Source organism: Oncorhynchus clarkii, unplaced genomic scaffold (genome assembly GCF_045791955.1).
Source record: "Oncorhynchus clarkii lewisi isolate Uvic-CL-2024 unplaced genomic scaffold, UVic_Ocla_1.0 unplaced_contig_13008_pilon_pilon, whole genome shotgun sequence".
NCBI lineage: Eukaryota > Metazoa > Chordata > Actinopteri > Salmoniformes > Salmonidae > Oncorhynchus > Oncorhynchus clarkii.
This window is the reverse complement of record NW_027259252.1, coordinates 12,031-36,463: the sequence shown is the minus strand read 5'-3', so window position 1 is coordinate 36,463 and position 24,433 is coordinate 12,031. Positions and strand designations below refer to the sequence as shown.

General features: G+C 46.2%; 1 protein-coding gene across 2 annotated transcripts; it reads right to left on the bottom strand.

Moving 5' to 3' along the window:
- Positions 1-753: 753 nt before the first annotated feature.
- Positions 754-24,020, bottom strand: LOC139399915 (serine/threonine-protein phosphatase 2A 55 kDa regulatory subunit B delta isoform; the record flags this gene model as incomplete). 2 transcript variants are annotated; one of them, XM_071145041.1, is given in 8 exon segments in its annotated part: positions 754-923; positions 2,114-2,278; positions 2,895-3,072; positions 6,634-6,746; positions 7,674-7,839; positions 8,054-8,151; positions 23,551-23,625; positions 23,875-24,020. In XM_071145041.1, coding segments are annotated over 8 exon segments (972 nt in total), but the record flags the coding sequence as incomplete, so codon positions are not given.
- Positions 24,021-24,433: the final 413 nt, after the last annotated feature.

Genomic DNA, 24,433 nt, shown 5'->3' with positions numbered 1-24,433 from the left:
CCTGGTAGGTCTCTACGGGTAAAGTTCCAGTCAGTACCTGGTATGTCTCTACAGGTAAAGTTCCAGTCAGTACCTGGTAGGTCTCTACGGGTAAAGTTCCAGTCAGTACCTGATAAGTCTCTACAGGTAAAGTTCCAGTCAGTACCTGGTAAGTCTCTACAGGCAGGTATCTACAGGTAAGGTTAAATTCAGAACCTGGTAAGTCTCTACAGGTAAAGTCAGTACCTGGTAGGTCTCTACAGGTAAAGTTCTAGTCAGTATCTGGTAAGTCTATACAGGTAAAGTTAAAGTCGGTACCTGGTAGGTCTCTACAGGTAAAGTTCTAGTCAGTATCTGGTAAGTCTCTACAGGTAAAGTTCTAGTCAGTATCTGGTAAGTCTCTACAGGTAAAGTTAAAGTCAGTACCTGGTAGGTCTCTACAGGTAAAGTTCTAGTCAGTACCTGGTAGGTCTCTACAGGTAAAGTTAAAGTCAGTACCTGGTAGGTCTCTACAGGTAAAGTCAGTACCTGGTAGGTCTCTACAGGTAAGGTTAAAGTCAGTACCTGGTAGGTCTCTACAGGTAAAGTTAAATTCAGTACCTGGTAAGTCTATACAGGTAAAGTTAAAGTCAGTACCTGGTAGGTCTCTACAGGTAAAGTTAAATTCAGTACCTGGTAAGTCTATACAGGTAAAGTCATAGTCAGTACCTGGTAGGTCTCTACAGGTAAAGTCAGTACCTGGTAGGTCTCTACAGGTAAAGTTAAAGTCAGTACCTGATAGGTCTCCACAGGCCGGTTTTCCATGTTCAGATCCCACACCTTGACTGACAGGTAGTCTCTGGTCATCATGTAACGGCCGCTGTGACTGAACTTCACATCCGATATTGAGGAGATAATCTCGGAGAAGAAGGACCGACTGCTAGGGTCCTCTGGCTCCTCGAAGACTGAGAAACAAATAAACACAAACCTTTCCAAACCAGTCCATCAAAACAGCAACGTATTGGCCAGTTAGCAGATGCTTTTATCTCAAGTGACTTAAAGCCATGCATGCAGACATGTTATTGTATGGGTGACCCTGGTAATTAAAGAGTCAATCCTGGCATTGCAAGCACCATGATCTACCAACTGAGGCACACAGGACCACGTTAGTATCAAAAACAAGCCTGCGTCTAGCTCCTAGAAGACAGACAGGAGGTTACACTTTACCTAAAGCCTGCAGGTATAAAGCTTTATAACTTGTTATAACCATGTATGAGCCTTACTGTCATTCAACTGAAGAATCATTACATTAACTAATCAAGACGTTATAGAGGGATCATTCATGTTCATGACGAGTCTTACAACGCATTATAGCTGCCTCATAATGCATTATAAATCCTAGTCTATAAATAAACAATGAAAGCTGCTCTCTATCAGCCTGAAAACAAAGCCTATATTTCCTGACCGTTGTCCCGCTACCCTAAAGAGCTGAGAGGGTACTACACGGATTACATCATTCTGTATGTATGTTACGGCAGGGTAGCCTAGTGGTTAGAGCGTCGTTCTGCCCTTGAACAGGCAGTTTAACCCACTGTTCCTAGACCAGTTAACCCCACTGTTCCTAGACCAGTTAACCCCACTGTTCCTAGACCAGTTAACCCACTGTTCCTAGACCAGTTAACCCCACTGTTCCTAGACCAGTTAACCCACTGTTCCTAGACCAGTTAACCCACTGTTCCTAGACCAGTTAACCCACTGTTCCTAGACCAGTTAACCCCACTGTTCCTAGACCAGTTAACCCCACTGTTCCTAGACCAGTTAACCCACTGTTCCTAGACCAGTTAACCCCACTGTTCCTAGACCAGTTAACCCCCTGTTCTGTCGTCATTGAAAATAAGAATTTCTTCTTAACTTGCCTAATTAAATAAATACAAATAAATATAACCTTCTGACATCAGAGGGAAACTATTGTAAAAACTGTTTGTATGTGAAAACACATCGGACTTAGTTTGAGGAACGCTCAACTCCGTTCTCTTATTTCGAGTTGAGTTTTGATAACAGGATTCGCAGGATTTGCTAGCAACAACATATATTATTCTATCTAAAACAATAACATTTCTGTAAAGTTTTACCCCCAACGATATTATTGACTTACATTTGCTTTGCCTATCACAGAGGGCAGCAGCTCGCATGTCACAGAGGCGGATGGTCCCCTTACTGCTACTGTACACAAATACATTACACTGGTGTGGATGGCACTCTGCAGCTGTGATGACTTCTGTCAGCTCCTCCATATTGGCAGGCTTTATATCTACAATGTCTGGGGGAGGGGAGGGGCACGATCAAGGATCAACACCACCAAGACATGGCAAGGGCATAGACACAAACAGGTAGACACGCACTCACTCACAGGTAGACACGCACTCACTCACAGGTAGACACGCACTCACTCACAGGTAGACACGCACTCACAGGTAGTCACACACTCACAGGTAGACACAGGTAGTCACACACACACACACAGGTAGACACACACACACACACAGGTAGACACACTCACAGGTAGACACAGGTAGTCACACACACACAGGTAGACACACCACACACAGGTAAACACACACACAGGTAGACACACACACACAGGTAGACACACCACACACATGTAGACACACCACACACACAGGTAAACACACACAGGTAGACACACCACACACAGGTAGACACACACACAGGTAGACACACCACACACAGGTAAACACACCACACACAGGTAGACACACCACACACAGGTAAACACACCACACACAGGTAGACACACCACACACAGGTAGACACACCACACAGGTAGACACACCACACACAGTTAAACACACACACAAATCTTCCCATTTAAATGAAATACATGTTGCGTATGTTTTGTGATTAAAAAAGGATACTAAAACTTCTATCAGTGATTTCTAAGTGCCAGAGGTTAACCCTGAGATCATCAGCCGAAAGGTACGTTTCGTGATCGCTGTTTACAGAGATGGAATTGATGTGATATGTGTGTGCGTTAGCGAATATCCTCCTCGGACTAGCCTCCACCATCCGGTCCATGGGCAGCAGCACAGGCACCTACAACAAAGAAGCCTTTTATTATGGAGATGTACCACGTTTAAAAACCCTGCAGTTCGCTCCTTTTCTGAAGATGACAAATACCTGTAGTAGTGAAGTAGGGGGGGGTTAGTTACATATCGCAATATTATATTGATACTTGACTCAAAATATATACAGTGGGCCAAAAAAGTATTTAGTCAGCCACCAATTGTGCAAGTTCTCCCACTTAAAAAGATGAGAGGCCTGTAATTTTCATCATAGGTACACTTCAACTATGACAGACAAAATGAGAAAAAAAAAATCAGAAAATCACATTGTAGGATTTTTAATGAATTTATTTGCAGATTATGGTGGAAAATAAGTATTTGGTCACCTACAAAACTTAATCTCAATACTTTGTTATAGTCCCTTTGTTGTATATATACACTTGTTATAGTTTTTTTGCTGGATAACGTTAGCGGTGCTAGCTGGTTGTTCATGCGCCAAAAATACTGGATTTTCATCCTGTAGCTGGTTCTCCATCTTCTATTTTAAATAGGAAAAAAATAATATAATATATAAATATTTATAATAATAATATATTAATATAATAATAAAAAAATAATAAACATGTTTTCAGAACTTTTATATCCAACATAATTTTCTCATGCTCTCTCCTTTCCCTCTGTAGCAGACGGACACTGATTGGACAAAACATTAGGAACGCCTGCTCTTTCCATGATATTTACTGACCAGGTGAATCCGGGTGAAAGCCATGATTCCTTATTGATGTCACTTGTTAAATCTACTTTAAATCAGTGTAGATGAAGAGGAGGGGACAGGTTTAAAGAAGGATTTTTAAGCCTTGAGACCATTGAGACATTGATTGTGATCACAGCACCTGTACATAGCCCATCTATAAATAGCCCAAACAACTACCTCTTCCCCTACTATATTTATTTTGCTCCTTTGCACCCCAGTATTTCTACTTTGCACACTCATCTGTCAAATCTACCATTCCAGTGTTTTACTTGCTATATTGTATCTACTTTGCCACCATGGCCTTTTTGCCTTTACCTCCCTTATCTCACCTCATTTGCTCACATCGTATATAGACTTGTTTATACTGTATTATTGACTGTATGTTTGTTTTACTCCATGTGTAACTCTGTGTCGTTGTATCTGTCGAACTGCTTTGCTTTATCTTGGCCAGGTCGCAATTGTAAATGAGAACTTGTTCTCAACTTGCCCACCTGGTTAAATAAAGGTGTTCTCAACTAGCCTACCTGGTTAAATAAAGGTGTTCTCAACTGGCCTACCTGGTTAAATAAAGGTGAAAAAAAAAAATGGTGTATGTGTGCCATTCAGAGGGTGAAGACAAAATATTTAAGTTTGAATTAAACTAAGGGATCACAGTTCGGTCCATTTTGGGTTCGGGCTGTGGCAAAGCGGGGTGTGGAAGGAGTCACGGAGGGGGGGTGTGAAAGAAGTCACGGAGGGGGGGGGGTGTGAAAGGAGTCACGGAGGGGGGCTGTGGAAGGAGTCACGGAGGGGAGCGTGTGGAAGGAGTCACGGAGGGGAGCGTGTGGAAGGAGTCACGGAGGGGGGGTGTGAAAGCAGTCACGGAGGGGGGGTGTGGAAGGAGTCACGGAGGGGAGCGTGTGGAAGGAGTCACGGAGGGGAGCGTGTGGAAGGAGTCACGGAGGGGGGGTATGGAAGGAGTAACGGAGGGGGGGTGTGGAAGGAGTCACGGAGGGGGGGTGTGGAAGGAGTCACGGAGGGGGGGTGTGGAAGGAGTCACGGAGGGGGGGGTGTGGAAGGAGTCACGGAGGGGGGGTGTGGAAGGAGTCACGGAGGGGGGGTGTGGAAGGAGTCACGGAGGGGGGGTGTGGAAGGAGTCACGGAGGGGGGGTGTGAAAGGAGTCACGGAGGGGGGGTGTGGAAGGAGTCACGGAGGGGGGGTGTGGAAGGAGTCACGGAGGGGGGGTGTGGAAGGAGTCACGGAGGGGGGGTGTGAAAGGAGTCACGGAGGGGGGGTGTGAAAGGAGTCACGGAGGGGGGGTGTGGAAGGAGTCACGGAGGGGGTGTGTGGAAAGAGTCACGGAGGGGGGGTGTGGAAGGAGTCACGGAGGGGGGGTGTGAAAGGAGTCACGGAGGGGGGGGGGTGTGGAAGGAGTCACGGAGGGGGGGTGTGAAAGGAGTCACGGAGGGGGGGTGTGGAAGGAGTCACGGAGGGGGTGTGTGGAAGGAGTCACGGAGGGGGGGTGTGGAAGGAGTCACGGAGGGGGGGTGTGAAAGGAGTCACGGAGGGGGGGGGGTGTGGAAGGAGTCACGGAGGAGGGCTGTGGAAGGAGTCACGGAGGGGGGGTGTGGAAGGAGCCACGCAGGGGGGGTGTGGAAGGAGTCACGGAGAGGGGGAGTCGAAGGAGTCACGGAGGGGGGGTGTGGAAGGAGCCACGGAGGGGGGGTGTGGAAGGAGCCACGGAGGGGGGGTGTGGAAGGAGTCACGGAGGGGGGGTGTGGAAGGAGTCACGGAGAGGGGGAGTCGAAGGAGTCACGGAGGGGGGGTGTGGAAGGAGCCACGGAGGGAGGGTGTGAAAGGAGTCACGGAGGAGGGGTAATGAACCATATATCAGGTAATCAATCACATGAGAGATGGATCAGAAGGGATGACAGTTTAAAAAGGCAGGGACACACGGGTAGCGTTTGCCGTCCAAGAGGACTTGGCACCTCTGAACAGAGTGCCGGATGTAATTTGCGAACCGAGTGCGAACTGATTCTACGTGTCCAAACTTGTGAAAATGTCAGCAGTCAGAACGGCTCACGGCTAACGGCTAACGACTCACGGCGAGCGGCTAACGGCGAGCGGCTAACGGCGAGCGGTTGCTAAAACGCCCTGCGTCTAAACGGACGGAGAACGAACGGCAGGTTCATATCAGACCGTCACTCTGTGCCGTGTATTTTCTCCCTCACATTTTCACTCCAAATACTTTACGTTTTTCTTTGTGTTTTTAAAAATGTCCCTGAACGAAGGGCCTCCCCGGGTGGTGCAGTGGTCTAAGGCACTGCCTCCCCGGGTGGTGCGGTGGTCTAAGGCACTGCCTCCCCGGGTGGCGCAGTGGTCTAAGGCACTGCATCGCTGTGCCACCAGAGACTCTGGGTTCGAGCCCAGGCTCCATGGGGCGACGCACAATTGGCCCAGCGTCCGGGTTAGGGAAGGTTTGGCCGGTAGGGATATCCTTGTCTCATCGCGCACCAGCAACTTCTGTGGCGGACCGGGCGCAGTGCACGCTGACCAGGTCGCTAGGGGCACGGTGTTTCCTCCGACACTTTGGTGCGACTGGCTTCCGGGTTGGATGCACGCTGTGTTAAGAAGCAGTGCGGCTTGGTTGGGTTGTGTTTTCGGAGGACACATGGCTTTCGACCTTCGCCTCTCCCGAGCCCGTACGGGAGTTGTAGCGATGAGACAAGATAGTAACTACTAACAATTGGACACCACGAAATTGGGGAGAAAAAGGGGTAAAATTTCAATAATATTTCCCTGAACGGGATCATTCAAAACTATATCAGGTAAACGGTGATGAACGAGAGGAGACATACCCGTAACGACGTGATTCTGAAAGGATCTCTCAGTCTTCCATCCTCGTCTTTCAAGTTGTAGCCTTCTGCTCTTTTGTCCCGTTGGCTGATTTTCCACAGCTTGATGGTTTTGTCTGGGTTGTAAAAAAGGCCATGTCAGTGTTATAGCACAGGTTTACAGTCACCTTGGCCTTCCGTCTGTAAAAACACTTCAGAGGAAGGAGTGTGGTAGCAGAATCAGAATGAGTTAGTTAAATAAGATGTTTAATTTACATAATAATGCTTATGTGGGGGAAAAGTGACTTGGGCCCCAGAGAGTGGAGAGGTCAGGCTTGTATTCTTATGTGAATGGGTCTGGAACTGTTGTATGTCCTCTCTGAGGTTGCCCTTATCTTGATCTAGTGTATGACCTAAGAGGCTCACTATTACATGTCCCCTCTGAGGTTGCCCTTATCTTGATCTAGTATATAACCTAAGAGGCTCACTGTCTCGGTGAGCTTGTCCAGGAGGGGGTGTATTTAAGATGGGAGTATCTAGGATTGACAATTGATATATGCCATTGGATGAGGTAATGTTTTGGTACAATGTTGTACCAAGAACGAGAAGTAGAACCTCGTCTAAGAGAGTAAACTGAACAATCATTTATAGATAATGCTGTCTGGCTATGGAATACTCCTCTCTCAAGTAAAGTCTTCCTTTGTAATGTTTCTAAGATCTGTTATTTGTCATGTGAGTTCAGATGGGTGTGTCTGGGCTATAAATGATACTAAGAATTGTTTTGTAAGCACTCTCAGAGAATTCATTTATAGACACTGAATTGATCTGAGAGTCACCGGGCTTATGGTGAAGCTCATATAATTAAAAGATGGACTTTATGATATAACTGACTTGTGTGGTGGTTTGCTCTCTCATGGATTTGGTAATACAGGACATTTCCACGACAGAGGTTAATAAGCGACCTTTACAGTTCAATATTCAGTGGAACCGTCTGTGGTGCTGAAGAGTCGTCATCGCCTTGACCGAACGGAATCAGAAATATGAAGGAGAGCTCGGCGACTTACCGTTTGTTGAGAGCAGAGAGTGTGCAGCGTTTTGTTGAGGTAACCATCTTATCTTGTTGATTTTCTCCTCGATTTCTAAGCTTTTTAAATAGTCAAACTCGGGTTCATGGCTCTGGAAAGTGCTGTACACGTTGTATTCGCCTCTGGAATGAGGACGGTTTTTACTCTGAAAGAAATAAACCCCCAGCTCATTATCAGTACAACTATATTTCACAACAATAATGCACTTAAAAATGTTAAAAAAATACGATGTTGTACATTATGCTACATTAAAAAGGTGAATCCGACTAATGTTGTTTTCAAGGTGCGTTTTAGTCTTAAACGTTGTTGTTTCCCCCCCCCCCCCCTATTGATTTATGTCTGTTTGATAGTTAACTGACCTCTTGTTCCCGTTGGAAAATGACGACACGACCTCCTTTGTCTCCCGTCGCTAGTAGTTCTCCAGAATAGTTAAACTCAACCGTTGAGATTATGTCGGCTGAGAGAGAGACAACAACAACAAGAACAAAAAGGTCATGAGTGCGTAACACTTCTATGTTGGCTGTTTGTTTTTTTTTTGCATATGTAATCAAATAATGATAAATAAACCTGAACTTAAGACACACTATAGCATGGGTTAGGTCTACGTCACAAAACAAAAAACATGATCAATATCATTGATGACCAGTCTGACGTAGCAGTGGGTTTTTCAATCATATTATAAACAGTGGGGCCTCGTGAACATCCCCCTCTCAGTATAGGACCGAACCCTTTCAGGCACACGTCATCCTGTACTGTAGCACCCACTGCAACAACACTAGCAGCTCACTGGGGGGAATAATGACAACACAACCCACTGCAACAACACTAGCAGCTCACTGGGGGAATAATGACAACACAACCCACTGCAACAACACTAACAGCTCACTGGGGAATAATGACAACACAACCCACTGCAACAACACTAGCAGCTCACTGGGGAATAATGACAACACAACCCACTGCAACAACACTAGCAGCTCACTGGGGGGATAATGACAACACAACCCACTGCAACAACACTAGCAGCTCACTGGGGGAATAATGACAACACAACCCACTGCAACAACACTAGCAGCTCACTGGGGGAATAATGACAACACAACCCACTGCAACAACACTAGCAGCTCACTGGGGAATAATGACAACACAACCCACTGCAACAACACTAACAGCTCACTGGGGGAATAATGACAACACAACCCACTGCAACAACACTAGCAGCTCACTGGGGGGAATAATGACAACACAACCCACTGCAACAACACTAGCAGCTCACTGGGGGGAATAATGACAACACAACCCACTGCAACAACACTAGCAGCTCACTGGGGGAATAATGACAACACAACCCACTGCAACAACACTAACAGCTCACTGGGGGAAGAATGACAACACAACCCACTGCAACAACACTAGCAGCTCACTGGGGAATAATGACAACACAACCCACTGCAAAAACACTAGCAGCTCACTGGGGGAAGAATGACAACACAACCCACTGCAACAACACTAGCAGCTCACTGGGGGGAATAATGACAACACAACCCACTGCAACAACACTAGCAGCTCACTGGGGGAATAATGACAACACAACCCACTGCAACAACACTAGCAGCTCACTGGGGGGAATAATGACAACACAACCCACTGCAACAACACTAGCAGCTCACTGGGGGAATAATGACAACACAACCCACTGCAACAACACTAGCAGCTCACTGGGGAATAATGACAACACAACCCACTGCAACAACACTAGCAGCTCACTGGGGAATAATGACAACACAACCCACTGCAACAACACTAGCAGCTCATTGGGGGAATAATGACAACACAACCCACTGCAACAACACTAGCAGCTCACTGGGGAATAATGACAACACAACCCACTGCAACAACACTAGCAGCTCACTGGGGAATAATGACAACACAACCCACTGCAACAACACTAGCAGCTCACTGGGGATAATGACAACACAACCCACTGCAACAACACTAGCAGCTCACTGGGGGAATAACGACAACACAACCCACTGCAACAACACTAGCAGCTCACTGGGGAATAATGACAACACAACCCACTGCAACAACACTAGCAGCTCACTGGGGAATAATGACAACACAACCCACTGCAACAACACTAGCAGCTCACTGGGGGAATAATGACAACACAACCCACTGCAACAACACTAGCAGCTCACTGGGGGAATAATGACAACACAACCCACTGCAACAACACTAGCAGCTCACTGGGGGAATAATGACAACACAACCCACTGCAACAACACTAGCAGCTCACTGGGGAATAATGACAACACAACCCACTGCAACAACACTAGCAGCTCACTGGGGAATAACGACAACACAACCCACTGCAACAACACTAGCAGCTCACTGGGGAATAATGACAACACAACCCACTGCAACAACAGTAGCAGCTCACTGGGGAAATAATGACAACACAACCCACTGCAACAACACTAGCAGCTCACTGGGGGAATAATGACAACACAACCCACTGCAACAACACTAGCAGCTCACTGGGGGAATAATGACAACACAACCCACTGCAACAACACTAGCAGCTCACTGGGGGAATAACGACAACACAACCCACTGCAACAACACTAGCAGCTCACTGGGGGAATAACGACAACACAACCCACTGCAACAACACTAGCAGCTCACTGGGGAATAATGACAACAACCCACTGCAACAACACTAGCAGCTCACTGGGGGAATAATGACAACACAACCCACTGCAACAACACTAGCAGCTCACTGGGGGAATAATGACAACACAACCCACTGCAACAACACTAGCAGCTCACTGGGGAATAATGACAACAACCCACTGCAACAACACTAACAGCTCACTGGGGAATAATGACAACACAAAACAACACTAGCAGCTCACTGGGGAATAATGACAACACAGCCCACTGCAACAACACTAACAGCTCACTGGGGAATAATGACAACACAAAACAACACTAGCAGCTCACTGGGGAATAATGACAACACAGCCCACTGCAACAAAACTAACAGCTCACTGGGGAATAATGACAACACAAAACAACACTAGCAGCTCACTGGGGAATAATGACAACACAAAACAACACTAGCAGCTCACTGGGGGAATAATGACAACACAACCCACTGCAACAACACTAGCAGCTCACTGGGGAATAATGACAACACAAAACAACACTAGCAGCTCACTGGGGAATAATGACAACACAACCCACTGCAACAACACTAGCAGCTCACTGGGGAATAATGACAACAACCCACTGCAACAACACTAGCAGCTCACTGGAGGAATAATGACAACACAACCCACTGCAACAACACTAACAGCTCACTGGGGAATAATGACAACACAAAACAACACTAGCAGCTCACTGGGGGAATAATGACAACACAACCCACTGCAACAACACTAGCAGCTCACTGGGGAATAATGACAACACAAAACAACACTAGCAGCTCACTGGGGGAATAATGACAACACAACCCACTGCAACAACACTAGCAGCTCACTGGGGAATAATGACAACACAAAACAACACTAGCAGCTCACTGGGGAAAAATGACAACACAAAACAACACAAGCAGCTCACTGGGGAATAACGACAACACAACCCACTGCAACAACACTAGCAGCTCACTGGGGAATAATGACAACACAAAACAACACTAGCAGCTCACTGGGGAATAATGACAACACAACCCACTGCAACAACACTAGCAGCTCACTGGGGAATAATGACAACACAAAACAGCCAAATCAAATCAAATGTATTTATATAGCCCTTTTTACATCAGCTGATATCTCAAAGTGCTGAAACAGAAACCCAGCCTAAAACCCCGAAAAGCAAGCAATGCAGGTGTAGAAGCACGGTGGCTAGGAAGAACTCTCTAGAAAGGCCAGAACTCTAGGAAGAAACCTAGAGAGGAACCAGGCTATGAGGGGTGGCCAGTCCTCTTCTGGCTGTGCCAGGTGGAGATTAGAAACCTAGAGAGGAACCAGGCTATGAGGGGTGGCCAGTCCTCTTCTGGCTGTGCCAGGTGGAGATTAGAAACCTAGAGAGGAACCAGGCTATGAGGGGTGGCCAGTCCTCTTCTGGCTGTGCCGGGTGGAGAACCCACTGCAACAACACTAGCAGCTCAGTGGGGTACTTGGCCTCACAGCAAGACAAAACAACCATGCGCCATGCTAGTCTCCTGATAAATACGTAATATGCTCGATACAAGAAGTAGGCTAGCCAGGCTATAAATTATTTTCTGAAGTCCACACTGCCAAAGATGTTCAGCCCTCCTCTTGGCCACAGTAGCAACATGTTTCTCTTATGAAGCGAATTTCCTGTAATTCTACACATTTTTTTTCCATGGCTTATGCTGTCTGAGTGTCTGAAGTTTGTTGTTGTTGTTGTTGTGATTGTTAGTTCTCAAAGATGCTCTTAAAATATACAGGGGCCTTCGAAAAGTATTCGGTCCCCTTGACTTTTTACACATTTCATTTTACGTTACAGCCTTATTATAAAATTGATTCAATAAAACATGTTCATCTTCAATCTACACAGAATACTCCATAATCACAAAGCCAAAACAGGTTTAGACATCAATCTACACAGAATACTCCTTAATCACAAAGCCAAAACAGGTTTAGACATCAATCTACACAGAATACTCCTTAATCACAAAGCCAAAACAGGTTTAGACATCAATCTACACAGACTACTCCATAATCACAAAGCCAAAACAGGTTTAGACATCAATCTACACAGAATACTCCTTAATCACAAAGCCAAAACAGGTTTAGACATCAATCTACACAGAATACTCCATAATCACAAAGCCAAAACAGGTTTAGACATCAATCTACACAGAATACTCCTTAATCACAAGCCAAAACAGGTTTAGACATCAATCTACACAGAATACTCCATAATCACAAAGCCAAAACAGGTTTAGACATCAATCTACACAGAATACTCCTTAATCACAAAGCCAAAACAGGTTTAGACATCAATCTACACAGAATACTCCTTAATCACAAAGCCAAAACAGGTTTAGACATCAATCTACACAGAATACTCCATAATCACAAAGCCAAAACAGGTTTAGACATCAATCTACACAGAATACTCCTTAATCACAAAGCAAAAACAAGTTTAGACATCAATCTACACAGAATACTCCTTAATCACAAAGCAAAAACAAGTTTAGACATCAATCTACACAGAATACTCCATAATCACAAAGCCAAAACAGGTTTAGACATCAATCTACACAGAATACTCCTTAATCACAAAGCGAAAACAGGTTTAGACATCAATCTACACAGAATACTCCATAATCACAAAGCGAAAACAGGTTTAGACATCAATCTACACAGAATACTCCTTAATCACAAAGCGAAAACAGGTTTAGACATCAATCTACACAGAATACTCCATAATCACAAAGCGAAAACAGGTTTAGACATCAATCTACACAGAATACTCCATAATCACAAAGCCAAAACAGGTTTAGACATCAATCTACACAGAATACTCCATAATCACAAAGCCAAAACAGGTTTAGACATCAATCTACACAGAATACTCCATAATCACAAAGCCAAAACAGGTTTAGACATCAATCTACACAGAATACTCCATAATCACAAAGCGAAAACAGGTTTAGACATCAATCTACACAGAATACTCCTTAATCACAAAGCCAAAACAGGTTTAGACATCAATCTACACAGAATACTCCTTAATCACAAAGCCAAAACAGGTTTAGACATCAATCTACACAGAATACTCCATAATCACAAAGTGAAAACAGGTTTAGACATCAATCTACACAGAATACTCCATAATCACAAAGTGAAAACAGGTTTAGACATTTATGCAAAAAAAAAAAAAAAAAAAAATCACGTTTACATAAATATTCAGACCCTTTACTCAGTACTTTGTTGCAGCACCTTTGGCAGCGATTACAGCCTCAAGTCTTCTTGGGTATGACACTACAAGCTTGGCACACCTGTATTTGGGGAGTTTCTTCCATTCTTCTCTGCAGATCCTATCAATCGGTCTGGTTTGATGGGGAGCGTCGCTGTACAGCTATTTTTAGGTGTCTCCAGAGGTGTTCGATCGATCGGGTTCAAGTCTGGGCTCTGGCTGGGCAACTTAAGAGCATTCAGAAACTTGTCCCGAAGCCACACTTGCATTGTCTTGGCTGAGTGCTTAGGGTCTTTGTCCTGTTAGAAGGTGAACCCTCATCCCAGTCTGAGGTCCTGAGCAGGTTTTCATCAAGGACCTCGCTGTACTTTGCTACGTTCATCTTTCCCTTGATCCTGACTAGTCTCCCAGTCCCTGCTGCTGAAAAACATCCCCACGGCATGATGCTGCCACCACCATGCTTCACTGTAGGGATGGTGCCAGGTTTCCTCCAGACATTCAGGCCAGAGAGTTCAATCTTGGTTTCATCAGACCAGTGCAGCTTGTTTCTCATGGTCTGAGAGTCTTTAGATGCCTTCTGACAAACTCCAAGCGGGCTGTCATGTGCCTTTTATTGGGGTGTGGCTTACGTCTGGCCACTCTACCATAAAGGCCTGATTGGTGGATTGCTGCAAAGATGGTTGTACTTCTGGAAGGTTCTCCCATCTCCACAGAGGTACTCTGAAGCTCTTTCAGAGTGACCATTGGGTTCTTGGTCACCTCCCTGACCAAGGCCCTTCTACCCCGATACATCAGTTTGGATGGGCGGCCAGCTCTAGGAAGAGTCTTGGTGGTTCCAAACTTCTTCCATTTAAGAAAGATGGAGGTCACGGTGTTCTTGTGGACCTTCAATGCTGCAGACATTTTTTTGGTACCTTTCCCCAGATCTGTGCCTCAACACAACCCTGTTTTGGAGCTATATGGACAATTCCTTCCACCTAATGGCTTGGTTTTTGCTCTGACATGCACTGTCAACTGTGGGACCTTATATAGACAGGTGTGTGCCTTTTCCAAATCATGTCCAATCAATTGAATGTACCACAGATTGAATCCAATGAAGTTGTAGAAACATCAGGGATGATCAATGGAAACAGGATGCACCTGAGCTCAAATCCAAATCTCATTTACAAAGGGTCTGAATACTTAGGTAAAAAGGTATCCATTTTTTAAAATATTGAATACATTTGCAAACATTTTTAAAAACCTGCTATTGCTTTGTCATTAAGGAGTAGTGCGTGTAGATAAAATAAATATTGAATCAATTAATTTTAGAATAAATTGATTCTGGAGTAACAAAATGTGTAAAAAGTCAAGGGGTCTGAATACTTTCCGAATGCAGTGTGTATATACAAAACATTAGGAGCACCCTCCTTCGTCCTCAGAACAGCCACAGTGTGTGGGCATGGACGTCAAGGTGTCAAAGTGTTCCACGGTGATGCTGGCCCATGTTGACTACAATTTTATTTTTTTATTTTACCTTTATTATTACCTTCAGTTAAGAACACATTCTTATTTTCAATGACGGCCTAGGAACAGTGGGTCAACTGCCTGTTCAGGGGCAGAACGACAGATTTGTACCTTGTCAGCTCGGGGATTCGAACTTGCAACCTTTTGGTTACTAGTCCAACGCTCTAACCACTAGGCTACCCTGCCGCCCAATGCTTCCCACAGTTGTCAAGTTGGCTGGATGTCCTTTGGGTGGTGGACCATTCTTGATACACACGGGAAACTGTTGAGCGTGAAAAACCCAGCAGTGTTGCAGTTCTTGACACAAACCAGTGCACCTGGCACCTACTACCATACCCCTTTCAAAGGCATATTTTGTCTTGCCCATTCATCCTCTGAATGGAACACATACAAAAATGTTGCCCCCCCCCAAAAATTAGAAAATGGAATCAGGCCACAAAAAATATATATTTATATGGCCCTACAGCAGATACTGTATTCACAACACAGCTCTAAACACAACCAACAACCAGGTTCCAACCAAGATGACCTACTACATACAGCCTTTAAACAACCAACAGCCAGAGGTTCCAACCAAGATGACTTACTACAGCCTTTAAACAACCAACAGCCAGAAGTTCCAACCAAGATGACCTACTACAGCCTTTAAACAACCAACAGCCAGAGGTTCCAACCAAGATGACTTACTACAGCCTTTAAACAACCAACAGCCAGAAGTTCCAACCAAGATGACCTACTACAGCCTTTAAACAACCAACAGCCAGAGGTTCCAACTAAGATGACTTACTACAGCCTTTAAACAACCAACAGCCAGAGGTTCCAACCAAGATGACCTACTACAGCCTTTAAACAACCAACAGCCAGAGGTTTCAACCAAGATGACCTACTACAGCCTTTAAACAACCAACAGCCAGAGGTTCCAACCAAGATGACCTACTACAGCCTTTAAACAACCAACAGCCAGAGGTTCCAACCAAGATGACTTACTACAGCCTTTAAACACCCAACAGCCAGAGGTTCAATTAGGGTTGGGTGGTGTGCAGATTTTCATACAGTTTCTGTACCATACCGGAGTATATGCTATTACCAAGAGGGAGTTGAATGTCTCTGCTGTAACCAAGAAGCTTCATCTTCACATCTAGAGCCACTTAGCAAACCAAATGCATAGCTGGAGAACTGAGCTGGATAATCTAATTAACATCCTAGATTTCTCAAAATTATACTCAACTTAAAAATACATCTATTTATTTTTCAAACAGTATTGCAAAATCATACCTTCTGTATTTCAAAATATAGCGTTTATACCATATGCTGTGGTATTAGCCCAAGCCTAGAAACAATAAGTAATAACTAAAAGTATAGAAACACATTAACTCTCACTATTGGATGGCGCCCTAAAATGACAAAAAGGAGCTGATCGTGGACCACAGGAAACGGAGAGCTGAGCACGCCCCCATCCACATCCACAAGGCTGTAGTGGAGCGGGTCGACAGCTTTGAGATCCTCGGAGTCCACATCACTAAGGAATTATAAATGGTCCACACACACACCAACACAGACGTGAAGAAGGCACGACAACACCTCTTTCCCCCCCCAGGAGGCAAAAAATATTTGGCATGGGTCCTCAGATCATCAAAATGTTATACAGCTTCACCATTGAGGAAATCTTGACCGGCTGTCTCACCGCTTAGTATGGCAACTGCTTGGCATTTGATCGCAAGGCACCACAGAGGGTAGTGAGTACAACCCAGTACATCACTGGGGCAGAGCTCTCTGTTATTCAAGCACTCTATACCAGGCGGTGTCAGAGGAAAGGCCCTGAACATTGTTAAAGTCTCCAGCCACCCCAGGTCATTGACTATTCTCTCTGCATTCACATAGCAGAAACGATGCACCAAGTCTGGGACCAACAGAACATCTTCTACCCCCCCCAAGCCACAAGACTGATAAATAGTTAACCAAACAGCTACCTGGACTATCTGCACTGACCCACTTTGCACTAACTCGTTTGACTCATCACATACGCTGCTGCTACTGTCTATTATCTATCCTGATGCCTAGTCACTTTACCCCTACCTATATGTACATATCTACCTCCCTTACCTCGTACCCCTGCACATTGACTTGGTACATGGTACATGGTACCTTGTGTATATAGCCATGTTATTACCCCTGCACATTGACTTGGTAGTGGTACCCTGTGTATATAGCCATGTTATTACCTGGTACCCTGTGTATATAGCCATGTTATTAGCCCTGCACATTGACTTGGTAGTGGTACCCTGTGTATACAGCCATGTTATTACCTGGTACCCTGTGTATATAGCCATGTTATTACCCCTGCACATTGACTTGGTAGTGGTACCCTGTGTATACAGCCTAGTTATTACCTCTACCCCTGCACATTGACTTGGTAGTGGTACCCTGTGTATATAGCCATGTTATTACCTGGTACCCTGTGTATATAGCCATGTTATTACCCCTGCACATTGACTTGGTAGTGGTACCCTGTGTATATAGCCATGTTATTACCTGGTACCCTGTGTATATAGCCATGTTATTACCCCTGCACATTGACTTGGTAGTGGTACCCTGGTACCCTGTGTATATAGCCATGTTATTACCACTGCACATTGACTTGGTACTGATACCCTGTGTATATAGCCATGTTATTACCTGGTACCCTGTGTATATAGCCATGTTATTACCCCTGCACATTGACTTGGTAGTGGTACCCTGTGTATACAGCCTAGTTATTACCTGATACCCTGCACATTGACTTGGTAGTGGTACCCTGTGTATACAGCCATGTCATTACCCCTGCACATTGACTTGGTACTGATACCCTGTGTATATAGCCATGTTATTACCCTTGCACATTGACTTGGTACTGATACCCTGTGTATATAGCCATGTTATTACCCTTGCACATTGACTTGGTAGTGGTACCAAGTCACTGACATCATGTCAGTGATTCTCTCGGTAACACAGGTGTGAGTGTTGACGAGGACAAGGATGGAGATCATTCGGTCATGCTGATTGAGTTCGAATAACAGACTGTTAGCTTCAAAAGGAGGGTGGTGCTTAGAATCATTGTTCTTCCTCTGTTAACCATGGTTACCTGCAAGGAAACACATGCAGTCATCATTGCTTTGCACAAAAAGGGCTTCACAGGCAAAGATATTGCTGCCAGTAAGATTGCACCTAAATCAACCATTTATCGGATCATCAAGAACTTCAAGGAGAGCGGTTCAATTGTTGTGAAGAAGGCTTCAGGGCGCCCAAGAAAGTCCAGCAAGCGCCAGGACCGTCTCCTAAAGTTGATTCAGCTGCGGGATCGGGGCACCACCAGTACAGAGCTTGCTCAGGAATGGCAGCAGGCAGGTGTGAGTGCATCTGCACGCACAGTGAGGCGAAGACTTTTGGAGGATGGCCTGGTGTCAAGAAGGGCAGCAAAGAAGCCACTTCTCTCCAGGAAAAACATCAGGGACAGACTGATATTCTGCATAAGGTACAGGGATTGGACTGCTGAGGACTGGGGTAAAGTCATTTTCTCTGATGAATCCCCTTTCCGATTGTTTGGGGCATCGGGAAAAAAGCTTGTCCGGAGAAGGCAAGGTGAGCGCTAGCATCAGACCTGTGTCATGCCAACAGTAAAGCATCCTGAGACCATTCATGTGTGGGGTTGCTTCTCAGCCAAGGGAGTGGGCTCACTCACCATGTTGCCTAAGAACACAGCCATGAATAAAGAATGGTACCAACACATCCTCAGAGAGCAACTTCTCCCAACCATCCAGGAACAGTTTGGCGACGAACAATATCTTTTTCCAGCATGATGGAGCACCTTGCCATAAGGCAAAAGTGATAACTAAGTGGCTCGGGGAACAAAACATCGATATTTTGGGTCCATGGCCAGGAAACTCCCCAGACCTTAATCCCATTGAGAACTTGTGGTCAATCCTCAAGAGGAGGGTGGACAAACAAAAACCCACAAATTCTGACAAACTCCAAGCATTGATTGTGTAAGAATGGGCTGCCATCAGTCAGGATGTGGCCCAGAAGACAGCATGCCAGGGCGGATTGCAGAGGTCTTGAAAAATAAGGGTCAACACTGTAGTATTGACTCTTTGCATCAACTTCATGTAATTGTCAATAAAAGCCTTTGACACTTATGAAATGCTTGTAATTATACTTCAGTATTCCATAGTAACATCTGACAAAAATATCTAGACACTGAAGCAGCAAACTTTGTGGATATTAATATTTGTGTCATTCTCAAAACTTTTGGCCACGACTGTACACCGGTTGCTGACCAAGCATGAAGACAAATAACATTTGATTTGAAAACCACTGGATTGGATAAAATTCTGCGAGTGAACACAGTAGTGTCTATTCCAGTCATGTCTTTCTAGCTAGCCATTAGGTGAAACATCACACCTTATGGGTTCACGTGACATCACATCTTATGGGTTCACGTGACATCACATCGTATGGGTTCACGTGACATCACATCGTATGGGTTCACGTGACATCACATCGTATGGGTTCACGTGACATCACATCGTATGGGTTCACGTGACATCACATCTTATGGGTTCACGTGACATCACACCTTATGGGTTCACGTAACATCACACCTTATGGGTTCACATGAAATCACACCTTATGGGTTCACATGAAATCACACCTTATGGGTTCACGTCACATCTTATGGGTTCACGTGACATCTCTTATGGGTTCACGTGACATCTCTTATGGGTTCACGTCACACCTTATGGGTTCACGTGACATCGCTTATGGGTTCACGTGACATCACACCTTATGGGTTCACGTGACATCACACCTTATGGGTTCACGTGACATCACACCTTATGGGTTCACGTGACATCACACCTTATGGGTTCACGTGACATCACACCTTATGGGTTCACGTGACATCACACCACATGGGTTCACGTGACATCACACCACATGGGTTCACGTGACATCACATCTTATGGGTTCACGTGACATCACACCTTATGGGTTCACGTGACATCACACCTTATGGGTTCACGTGACATCACATCTTATGGGTTCACGTGACATCACACCTTATGGGTTCACGTGACATCACACCTTATGGGTTCACGTGACATCACACCACATGGGTTCACGTGACATCACACCACATGGGTTCACGTGACATCACACCACATGGGTTCACGTGACATCACACCACATGGGTTCACGTGACATCACATCTTATGGGTTCACGTGACATCACACCTTATGGGTTCACGTGACATCACACCTTATGGGTTCACGTGACATCACATCTTATGGGTTCACGTGACATCACACAGAAGCTGTTAAGAAGCCTTTTGGTCCTAGACTAGGCGCTCCGGTACTGCTTGCGGTGCGGTAGCAGAGAAACCAAGGCTAAAACAAGTCTAACTTAGCTGACTAAGTGCATTGATCAGTGTTTCAACTGTCACACTAGATGGTGTGGTCAGATGGAGGTTGAGGTGAGGGGGCTGGATGTCATTGTAATTAATGTGATTTGATTAATTGTTCAGGAGTCTAATGGCTCGGGGGTAGGAGCTGTTTAGAAGCCTCTTGGACCCAGACTTGGTGCTCCGGTACCACTTGCCGTGCGGTAGCAGAGAACACAGTCTATGACTTGGGTGACTGGAGTCTTTGACAAGACGTACTTTGTTGTACATTAACACACAGATAACTAATATATGTCTCTATGCTCACAACCCAACCACCTTAGATACACAACCCCCCCCCCCCCCCCCCCCCCCCCCCCCCGCTTGGGCTGGAAGACAATGGGTCAGGTGCAGTGCGGAGCCCCTGTAGCATATTATAAAGAGGTAGTAGGACTCTGTACCTTGGTTAAAGGATGAAGCTGACATCAGGGAAATGCACTCAGCCATGGAAGATCTAAGCACGGCCTGAACAGCAAGACTGCAGCAAGGGAAATCTATTTATTCTCTGTGCTGGTTGAGACAGTATGATGATGCAGAGCCAAGGGGGTCGTATTCATTAGGACGTAACGTAGCAAAACGCTTTCGCCCGAGAATGAAAATGAGGGGTTTCTTTATTGAACAAGTTGAGGTAGTCTCTCTCTCTGTTTCAGTGTTCATGCACATGTATGGCTTGTTCATGAAGAATAGAGAGAGGCTGCAGTATGGATGACTGGGCAGGAAAGATGCTGCTGGCCCCTCTGTGCTGCTGGGGGCGGGCTCTCTCCCCGTCATGCTGGGGGCGCGCTCTCTCCCTCTCTCTCCCCGTGGTGCTGGGGGCACGCTCTCTCACCCCCCAGTCATGCTGGGGGAGCTCTCGCTCCCCGTCATGCTGGGGGCGTGCTCTCTCTCCCCCCAGTCATGCTGGGGGCGCGCTCTCTCCCCCCAGTCATGCTGGGGGCGCGCTCTCTCTCCCCCCAGTCACGCTGGGGGCGCTCTCTCTCTCCCCCAAGTCACGCTGGGGGCGCTCTCTCTCCCTCTCTCTCCCCGTCACGCTGGGGGCGCTCTCTCTCCCCGTCACGCTGGGGGCGCTCTCTCTCCCTCTCTCTCCCCGTCACGCTGGGGGCGCTCTCTCTCCCTCTCTCCCCCCAGTCATGCTGGGGGCGCTCTCTCTCCCTCTCTCTCCCCGTCATGCTGGGGGCGCGCTCTCTCCCTCTCTCTCCCCGTGATGCTGGTGGGTGATCGCTCTTTCCCCGTGATGCTGGGGTGGGGCTCTCTCTCTCCCCGTGATGATGGGAGTGCTCTCTCTCCCACCGTGATGCTGGGGGGGCTCTCTCTCTCTCCCCGTGATGCTGGGAGGGGCTCTCTCTTCCCGTGATGCTGGGAGGGGCTCTCTCTCTGTGATGCTGGGAGGGGCTCTCTCTCCCCGTGATGCTGGGGGGCCCTCTCTCCCCGTGATGCTGGGGGGCCCTCTCTCCCCGTGATGCTGGCAGCCCTCTCTCCCTGTGATGCTAGGGGCTCTCTCTGCCTGTAATGCTGGGGGCTCGCTCTCCCCGTGATGCAGGGAACTCTCTCTCCCCGTGATGCTGGGGGCCCTCTCTCGCAGTGTTGCTGGGGGCCCTCTCTCCCTGTGATGCTGGGGGCCCTCTCTCCCTGTGATGCTGGAGCTCTCTCTCCCCGTGATGCTGGGGGCTCTCTCTCCCCGTGATGCTGGGGGCTCTCTCTCCCTGTGATGCTGGGGGCTCTCTCTCCCTGTGATGCTGGGGGCTCTCTCTCCCTGTGATGCTGGGGGCTCTCTCTCCCTGTGATGCTGGGGGCTCTCTCTCACCGTGATGCTGGGGGCCCTCTCTCCCTGTGATGTTGGGGGCTCTCTCTCTCTCTGTGTCTCTTTTAGTGCCACATCTCACAGCAAGGCCACTTGATTATTTATAACAAAGCAGCAGTGAGAAGGAGAGGAGCCGGAAACGACCAGCTGACAGCAGCACAGCAGTATCCCTCCTGCCCTTTCTCCTGGGATGCCCCTGCCCAGTGTGCCACCTACCAGTCCACAACAGATACACAGACCAATCCCTTTCTTCAAAAACAGACGATTAATTGTGGTGCAAAATATAATGTCAGTACGACAAGTAGTCCCAGTCCCAAACGACACAACCGAATAGCTTCAGAATCAGTATCACAGTAGTGCAGCAAAGATAGTCCTGTACAGACAAACATACATCTTTTCTCTTTGAGAGACCAAGGTGATTAGCTAGTTCCACAGGTTCCCTCACAGTACAGTGTGTATCGTACTGCACAGTCAGGAAGGCACCCCTATATGTCTGAGACACCCCTTATTTTAAACCAGAGGGACCAGCATCACCATATCTGTCAGCCTTCACACTGCCGGCCAATAGCGGGCCTTTACAGACCAGATCAATGTGTCGCTACATCCGAATCAATGCCGTCTTAGATAACAGGGGTGTGCAGGGCAACATATCCATGATTCTCTTTCACACCAACACTGACAGTTGTTACCAGATCTTGCAGTGTTTTCACAGCTAATAGGTATATAACTATATAGTTAAAGCCCATGTTTAGTGACAGATGTAGTTAGCAAAGATCTGACCTTGTTCTGCCTGGTGAAGAGAGAACAACTGTTGTTAACCTACCATGTGCTTGCAATAACTACATAGGTCAACCATCTACACCTAGCTAGCCAAAACAATAGTACTTGCAGCTAACAAGACAGCTCCCCTAAATAGCCATTGCTATAACTGGCTAGCGAGTTAACAAGGTTTGAATGCTGCCAACTTAGTCACTAGGCTAGCTAGATAGTGAACTAGCAACCATCTGTATTAGCGACGTTGCTAACTTGCTAACGTTAGCATGCACAAAACACCCGTGATTAGGTCAATAAATAACATTCAAAATGTTCATCTATCTGTTGAAATGGAAACGAGCTTTACCTTCAGCCACATCTTCGTCTATGGCTCCCTTCACCTGAGAGAAGCACCATTGGAAATCGTTCCCTCCTCCGACACCTATAAAACATCACAAATTGAATAAAGGTGAATAAATAGCCAGAAAATAGGAGCAGATGTTATAGAAATACAGAGGAATTAATTCCCACCTTTAAATGTGTACTTCAACATAGCAACTAGTTAACTATGGAGTATACACTTTGGCACACATTGTCAGAGCTGCTCGGTTGCCTGTTAGCCAAGAAACTTGCAATGCTTTTAGGCCGCGCTGATGCGGGGGCCCCCCGTCTACAAAGTTGTCAACCTTACCTGCCATTGTCACTTTCTGCAACACAACTGGCTTCTTTTTTTTGGGCGGGGGGAGGGGGTCTTCCCGATAGTGATTAGAGTTGTAAGGATTGTAATTTCAGTACAAGGTTATTAAAAATGAAACAGTTATTAGAGTCGTGAATATGGGCTTTACAGAAATGCCCGTGATTTTTTTCATTTCATTTCCAAAAATCCAAAATGGCGCACAAGTGACAGTCGACGTGACACGGTGACGTCATTGCGACGCTTCGGAAGTCTATTTCAGGCGCTCGACCGCATCAGAGGCGCACCGTCTATGCGCAGCTTCGCATAGCCTTGGCGAGCTGACAGATACAGGGCGTGGGAAAGTGGACTATTATCTCTATGTTTCCCCCCGTAATGACCATTCAATGTTTTTTGCAAAACAGATTTTTTTTGTTGTTGGTTTCATACTTAGATAAAGACATTCGACACAAAGTCAGAGACATTGTCATAGGCATCGAAATCTAAGAAATAGACAGAGCCTTAATCCTAGGCCATTGGCTGGTGTTTCACAACCATTTATATACAAGGGAATAGA